Source organism: Phoca vitulina, unplaced genomic scaffold (genome assembly GCF_004348235.1).
Source record: "Phoca vitulina isolate PV1807 unplaced genomic scaffold, GSC_HSeal_1.0 scaffold89, whole genome shotgun sequence".
NCBI classification, from domain to species: domain Eukaryota; kingdom Metazoa; phylum Chordata; class Mammalia; order Carnivora; family Phocidae; genus Phoca; species Phoca vitulina.
In genome coordinates, this window is record NW_022589792.1 from 2,637,119 (window position 1) to 2,644,747 (window position 7,629).

At 61.8% G+C, this 7,629-nt stretch overlaps 1 protein-coding gene across 3 annotated transcripts; it reads right to left on the minus strand.

The window, feature by feature from the left end:
- Nucleotides 1–504: 504 nt before the first annotated feature.
- On the minus strand, nt 505–7,599 carry TRMT1 (tRNA methyltransferase 1). 3 transcript variants are annotated; one of them, XM_032396009.1, is made up of 17 exons: nt 7,519–7,599; nt 7,014–7,217; nt 6,871–6,926; nt 6,477–6,619; nt 6,125–6,312; nt 4,665–4,780; nt 4,469–4,581; nt 3,549–3,697; nt 3,281–3,367; nt 3,130–3,199; nt 2,912–3,046; nt 2,732–2,817; nt 2,283–2,391; nt 2,120–2,196; nt 1,256–1,375; nt 1,040–1,166; nt 505–847 (listed from the first exon to the last, which is right to left on the minus strand). In XM_032396009.1, the coding sequence occupies exons 2-17, from the start codon at nt 7,196–7,198 to the stop codon at nt 722–724; spliced, it is 1,887 nt and encodes a 628-aa protein (XP_032251900.1). In that variant the 5' UTR covers nt 7,199–7,217; nt 7,519–7,599; the 3' UTR covers nt 505–721. The 3 variants fall into 3 exon arrangements, with proteins under 3 accessions (XP_032251900.1, XP_032251899.1, XP_032251901.1); XM_032396008.1 differs by having other exon boundaries at nt 7,014–7,298; nt 7,519–7,582; XM_032396010.1 differs by lacking the exons at nt 6,125–6,312; nt 6,477–6,619; nt 7,519–7,599 and having other exon boundaries at nt 7,014–7,035.
- Nucleotides 7,600–7,629: the final 30 nt, after the last annotated feature.

A 7,629-nucleotide genomic window follows, 5' to 3' on the forward strand; every position in this document is an offset into this window, starting at 1 on the left:
CTTAGGGTCATGCCGGCTGGGGATGAAGCAGACAGAAAGGTGTTTGGGAGGGCCCCACAGCTACCACGTGGGGGTGGGGACTGTGCCCTAAGCCTCTCCGTTAACGTTGCTAACCCTCTGTCCCGGAGGGGAGGGGAAGCAGCGGGCCTGCCAGCCTGTGTGCTCGCCTGAGGGGCCGCAGGGCAGGAAGCACCTGGTCTGGAGCGGATGCACAAGGCGCCTGGTTCCGGTCCGGCTTCCGCCGCCGCGGCCCCGTGGGGAGCTCGGCCAGAGAAACCAGGCGGCGACGCGAGGCAGGGCAGGGGCTGGGTGACTGGCGAGCCGGCCTGCGTCGGCGTGCTGGCCGACAGGGGGGCGTGGGGGGGGGGGGTAAAGGCCCCCCGGGCGCGAGCACACCCCCGCCCCCCCCCGGGCGCCCCCGGGGAACCGGGGCCCCCCCAAAGGGGGGGGGGGGGGGGGTCGGGCGCCTCGAGCTACAGGTGGTCCGCTCCCACTCCCCCACACAGACAGAACACCCCAGACAGAAACACGGACAGCACTTCAGTCAGGCAGGGACGAACAAACCCCGGAGTGCCAGAGCTCCCCTGGGGGGGGGGTTAAAAGAGAAGAACAGAGGAAGAAACTCCAGACAGGGCCCCCCAAGGCAGATGGACAGACAGACCACAGGCGGCCTTCTCATTCGGACAAACGAGAGTCAAACGGATGACATCTCTTTATTGGCTCAGTCTACTCCTGGACCAGCGGCCACGCCAGGCCCAGGCGGGTTCTGGTAAGGAGTCTCTGGACGGTCCTCGGGTGCTGGGGAGCTGTGGGCGTAGCAGCACTGGTCCCCGCGTTGACAGGTGCCCTGGTGGGAGGATGGGGGGTGTGAACCCCGGCCCAGAGCTCAGCAGCCTCTGCTGGGTCCTTTTCCTGAATGGGGAGCTCACTCCCATACCATGCCTGCCCCAGGTCTCCCAGCCCCGCCTGCCCCTGGGTCTTGTCCTGTTGCTGGGAGGGGGATCCCCGGGCCCCGCGGGGGGAGGTGGGGGTGCCCCACCTCCTTGAATCTTTTACAGGGAAATGTCTTGAGCCGGGCAGCCCGCTGGACTGGGTCCTCAGCGGGCTCCTTTCTCTTGTTCTGGTGCAGCCTGCTTCTCTCCATAGCCTCCCCTGCTGCCTTGCCCCTGTGCAGGGAGAGGAGTAGCTGGGACCCCATGTGGCCTTTGTGCCCCCCTACCCTGGACACGCCCCACCGCCACCCTGCTCCCCTCACCCTGGCCGGGCTCGGGGCCGCGGGCCCCAGTTGGCCTCGGGATTGGCCTGGAAGCGCTTGAGTCCTCGCTGGCGGGAGCTGGGGTTGGCATCTTCCCGGATGGTGAAGTCGGCCTGCAGCCTGGGGAAGCGGGAGGAGGGGCTGAGGGACAGATGCCCTCGGGAGTGCACAGACCACCTGCCAACCTCGGTGCGGCTCCACGTGCTTCGGGAAGACTCCGGACCCTCATCCACTTACTAAACATTTTATCAAGTGCCTACTGTGTGCCTAAAACCTGCCACCAGTAAAGCCAAGGTCCTAGTGCATGGCACAGCGGGACAAATCAGAAATCAGCAAGATCACATTGTGTTCGGGCACGGGTGAGAGTTTCGAGAAAAACGGAGCAGGATAAAGGGAACGGGGAGACGGGGCAAGGGGTGCAGGGCAGGACCGAGTGGTCAGACACCTGAAGGAGGTGAGGGAAGAGCCATCGGGGGACCTGGGGACAGGCACTCCAGGCAGAAAGAACTGCGGTCATAAAGGCGGTAAGGGGGGCGCTGCGCCTGGGGAGTTGGGGTGAGGAGGCCCAGCCCGGAGGGACTGAGGTGGGGAGAGGGGTGCAAAGGATGACAGGGAGATCACAGGCAGATGGTGCGGAGCCTGCAGGTCCGACTTGGGATTCTAGCGAGTGAGGTGGGAGTCACAGAGGGATCGGACTCAGGTGCTCACAGGTGTTACCCTGGCGGCCGGGGGCGGGGGGGGAGGGCAAGGGGGGAAGACTGTGGCTCTCACTTGAACGAGCACGGGTCTGTGTCGGGGGGTACCCGTGTTGCCTGCACACACGTGAGCTTCCCCGGCCCGCGGGCAGCCCCGTCGGTGCCGTACCTGGGCTCCACACCGAGAATACGGAAGGCCGGGCTGGTCTCCGACAGGCGCTCCCGCCTCACCGGACACTCCTTTCCCTGGGAGGCAAAGCTCAACGGTCAGGGGCTGCTGGGTCCGACCGTGTCCTGCGCCTGCACCCCCGGCCGGCCAGGCCAGTGCTCACCCAGCAGCGCATGATGTCCCAGAGGGCCGAAGGGGGGGCATCCGTCTTCACAGCATTCTTACAGGCGTGGGAGAGCGAGACCCGGAAGCCAGCATGGAGGAGGGCCGACCTGGGGACCGAGGGGGGCCACGGTCGGCAGGGGGGTGGGGGTGCGGGGCTGGACCCCAAAGCCAGTGCCGCCCTGTGTGGGTGTGAGCCCCCCCGGTTGGACGGGTGCAGCTGAACGGCTCGCGGGGGCTTCGTGGCCTGTGTAATGCCAGCGATTGGAAGACTAAGACCGGCCCGACCGTCTCCCCTGCCGGGGCGCACGGCCTCCGCGCCGTGTTCTCAGCACCTGCACGTGGGCACGTGGCGTCCCTGTTTCACAGGAGACTCTGGCCTGAGGGGGCTGCACCTGCCCAAGGGCGCCCAGAGGTCAGGCACAGGCCCGGGCCCTGCGGGACCCTCACCGCAGCTGCAGGAGGCTGGGCGTGCTGCAGCGGATCGTGCGGCTCAGCTGGTCCAGCGTGTAGTAGAGAGGCACGTCCGGGAGCTCCTGCGACGGGGACACGGTGGATGTGGGGTGGATGGAGGAAGGATGGCTGGGCACAGGCGGGGCCCCCCCATCCCCGTCATGGCCCGGCCCCCACCTCAGTGATGACGCTCAGGACCCCTCGGATCCGCTCTGAGGTGTGGAAGCGGCCAGGGTTGGTGCTCACAGCCTCTAGGACACGACCCACGAAGTCCAGGTCATGGAGGGGCTCTGCCCACAGGGGACCGCCAAGCTACAGATACACAGCGGCCAGATGGGAGGGGTCAAGACAGCCACAACCCCAGTGCCCCCCTTGTTTCCCCTGCCCTGCCTCACCTGGTGTCGCTGCCCGCAGTGTTCACACTCGGGGGCGACGGGGGGACCGCAGGCTGCAGAGAACTTGACCCTGCAGAGAGAGGGGTGGTTGGGGGGCAGTGACCCTGGGACGCCCCCTCTTCACCTTCCTCCCCGGCTCCCCCTTGCTCACCGGCCACCAGAGGCTCCCGACGCTTTGCCAAGGCGCTGAAGGTGGAAGGTCCCACAGCCCACACACTGGAATACCAGCGCCTGCTTGCTGTGGGGGAGCAGGGGTGGCCCTAAGTTCCCAGCATGATCACACCCCGACTCCTCCCTCAGGCTAACTTCACCCCCATCAGGACCCCCACTTCCCCGGGGCGGGATCATCCCCCCCACACACACACCAAAAGGCCCTGTTGCCTCCTTCCATGCATCACCCTTCCTTGCCCCAGACTAACCTGGCTGAGGCTTTGACCTTGGCCTGGCCCGTGAAGACACGAACAAAAATGCGCACATAGAAGTCAGCGCTGACACTGAGCAGGGGTACCACAAAGCGCTGGTAGCAGTTGGCTCGGAGGTCCAAGCTGTGCAGGACGATCCTCAGGGCCTGGGGGTGGGAACCGGGCATCGGCCATCAGCCACGCCTCCACCGTGGCCTCCCCCTACCCCAGAGGCTCACAGCTCCCTGGGCTCCAAGCCCAGCCCCAAGCGTCCTGGCTGCGTGACCCTTGCCAAGTGAATGCCTCAGTTCCCTCATCTACGAAATCGGGACAGTCTGTGTCTCTTTATGGCCCTGCTGGGGGTACCGCACAATTAAGGAGAGCCCGGGCCCCCCAAACTGAACGTATTCTGGTTAGCATCGACAGTGTGCCCCATTCTGTGCTCCAAAGACCTGTGTTCCGGCTTCCCAGACTGACCTGATGACAGGGCCCTTAAGGAACAAAGACGAGACATCCTCCTTTCCAGCCCACGGACGCAGCCAGCCCCTGCCTTCTCGAATCCCCATGGCAACCCATCACCATCATGCTCATTGCACAGATGCAAAAACCAAGGCCCGGAAAGATGAGAGCAATTGTCCAAAGATGCCAGCAAAGCTAGGATGTGAGCCCAAAGCCAAACCCAGACCTGAAAACTGCCTTTAAAAACAATTTTGAAGAATTGTTAAAACAGACGATACTGGCTCCTACCCTGGACAAAACCACTGCCCCCCAGACGACCAGAATTGGCAGCCCAGGCTCTTAGGACTGTGCTGGTTATGGACACGCTTGTCCTCCACATCTTGGGACGGAGCTGGCCCTGGATGCCTGGAGGAAGCTAAGCGGGTGTGCGGGGCAGGGCGGGGCGGGGCGGGGCGGGGGAGGCTGGGGAGCGCCCTCACCATCTCGTGGCAGGCGCGGCTCTTGAGGGCCATGGCCCCGTACTTGCTGTAGCACGTCTCCCCGCTGTTGCCGGCCAGCACTGCCATGTCCGTGCACGTCACGCACAGCAGCCCTGCGAGGGCCCGCGCGGTGAGGACCCTCCCCGCACCGACCGCGAGCCCGGCTCTGCACCCCCCGGGGGCAGCGCGGCCTCACCTCCTTCGCTCACAGCCTGCACGGCCGCGTCCAAGAAGGGGGCAGGGCTACCGTACGGGTCCAGGTCGATGACGTCAAACCGCTCCGATGCCTTCTGGTGCTGGTACATCAGCATCCTGGGAGCGAGAAGGCCAGGTCCTCAGCCCCCCGCCCCAGGGACCTGCTCTGTCCCCTCCGCGTGTCCTCTCGTTCTGTGTGACCATTCTGGCCTGGATTTGGGGGCCAGCTGCCTAGGTTCAGATCTTGGCTTGGCCGTTTGCCAACTGCGTGGCTCTTCCTCCTTGGACCTCGGTGTACTCACGTCTAACAATGGCAACAGTAACAGCCCGCAGACACGTAGCATACATGTGCCGGACAACAGTTTCAAGCAGTTTCCAGCTCTATTAACTCAGTTAATCAAATAATCTTCCAGACAAATCTATGGATTGGGAATGATGATTGTTCCCTCTGTAGGCGAGGAAATGCAAACGCTCCCTTCTCGGTGTAGCCTGCCCTGACCGTGTTCTTTAAAACTGCAACCCACCCACCACCTTCCTCCAGCCCCCACTCCGCCCTCGATCCCCACCCCTCCGACCCCAGCACGTTTCACCTCTACCTTACCATATAGTTTACTCATTTGTCTCATTATTTGTTATGGTCTTTGTTTCCCATCAGGTTTCTTTTCCTAAGATTTTATTTATTTAGCTGAGAGAGAGGCAAAGCGAGAGAGAGAGAGAGAGAGAGAGAGAGAGCACAAGCAGGGCAGAGGGAAAGGGAGAAGCAGACTCCCTGCTAAGCAGGGATCCTGAGGCAGGGCTGATCCCAAAACCCTGGGATCATGCTCTGAGCTGAAGGCAACCGATTAACTGACTGAGCCACCCAGGGGCCCCTCCTATCAGCTTTTAATACAATCAGGAAAGCAAATACTTTCCATAGCAAAGACTTTTTGTTTTCTGTAAAGGATCCGATAGTAAATATTTCAGGCTTTGTGGGCCACAAATGGTACCCTTTTTAACCCTTTAAAAATGCAAAATCATTCTTAGCTGCTGGGCCCTAAAAAACCGGGCACCTGCAGGTTGTCTGCAGGGCCCCTGCATTAGAATGTGAATGCCCCAAGGTCAGGGATTTTGTCTGTTTTGTTTACTGATGCCTGGCACATCGTGGACGCTAGATATGTGCTGGTTCATTTGAATGCATAAAAGTACCAGAGGTTGCGAAGTTAAGTCTAAAATGGAAACCACGGGTGGTACACGTTTCTGGCTATACGAGCATCTCTCTCATTTAATCAACACAGCATTAGTATTACAACTCCTGTGATACTAATATCCTCATTTTACAGACAAGGAAACTGGGGCTTAGAGAGACTAAGGCACTCTCCCAAGGTCACAGAGAAAGACTATGACAGACTTGGGATTTGAGGCCAGGCAGCCTTGCTCTAGCCTGCACCTTCCAGCCATCGGGCTCTGCTGCCCCAAACCTACCGGGCGTCTGCCTGCCTGGGATGCACCAGGTGGGCCACACCGTTGAGCTGCACGTTGCGGCACATGAGATCCACGGCTCGGGCAGAGGCATCGTTGGCAACCACAGAATGCAGCCCAGGCACCTCTCGGGCAAAGCGAATGGAACGGAGGCCCGAGGCTGCCAGACCCTCCAGCACTCGAAGGCCTTCCTGTTGGAGTAATCAGGGAGCCCCACTCACATGGATCCCTCCATCCTCTGCTGGGCCCCAAGGAGCCCCCACCACCCACTTCCTATAGCTCTCCCGCCTCAGGAGCCTTCCTTCCTCCATTACTGGAGGACTCCCGGGCTGCACCTCCTATGTTCAGGCCCCACCTCGCAGATCTCCCCCACGGCAGCTGTTCGAGGTTGGTCTCCTGGGGCCAGGTTTGCACCCTCTTTCAGTTCAGCCTTTTCCTCCTCTTGCTCTGATAAGTCCACGACCACCTTTTGCACATCCTTCTCACCTGGCACCTTGACTGGAGCCACCCAGAAGCACAAGTCAGCGGGTATTAAAGTTCCCTCTGAGAGACCTCCCCCTATTTCTCAGGATACAGAAGATTCGGGGAAGAAAATCTTCCTCGGAGCCCCTGGGGAAAGCCTGAAGTTAGAAATAAGCCCAGGGCCCGCTGTGTGGCTGGAGCCTTTCAAGACATTAAGGGAAAGGGGGCGGGGCAGGGAGAGAGCTCGGAGTGACCCCCGCCCACCGGGAGACTGGACCTCGACTCACTCTGGATTCCTTTGGCCGCAAGCTGAACGCGAGCAAACTCAGTGATCACGGCACATCTGCGGGAGACTGAGGGTTAGCTCACACCCCCCTCATCCCTGCAGTTCCACTGCCGTCTGCTAAGCTGACCCCAGCCCCCTGCTCACGTCAGGTCCCGGTTGAACTCCTGCACTGGGTTGTAGAAGACTTCGTTGGAGCTGGGGAAGGCTATCTTGGCGGCCCCCTCGGTGACCGTCGTCTCCTGAGCGTCGGACGCGGGCTCTTCTTCGCGGGGCGCGGTGCCGTTCTCCATTTCGGCCGGATTCGGTAGCCCTTGCGGCTGCCCCTCCATACACCTGGCTCTATAGGGACTGCAGGCGGAGCGGAGAGTCAGCCTCAGCCACAGACCGATTCTCGCACGGGACATCCGCGGGAGGCTCTGCCCGCCAAGCCTGGTTCGGGGGGCGGGGGAGGGCATAGGAAGAGCCTCAGAGAGCTGTGTCCCCGGGCCAGGTGGCCTATACATCGGTCAAGATTAAGAAGACCCTGCGGCCTCAGTAAGGTGACACCACACCCCATCTTCGGAAAGACCGGCCCCTGAGAAGCCAGAAGCCCTCGAGCGGGCCGGACCCTGGCCTGTATCCTTCCCCGCGTCGCCCACGCCTTTCTCACCCTCGCTCGAGGCGCCGAGGACCGAAATTAGTCTGGGTGCACGTTTCCCGGATTACACCTGGGCGTCGCCATGTTGGCACAGTGGGGGGGGCAGGTCACATGATCGATTTT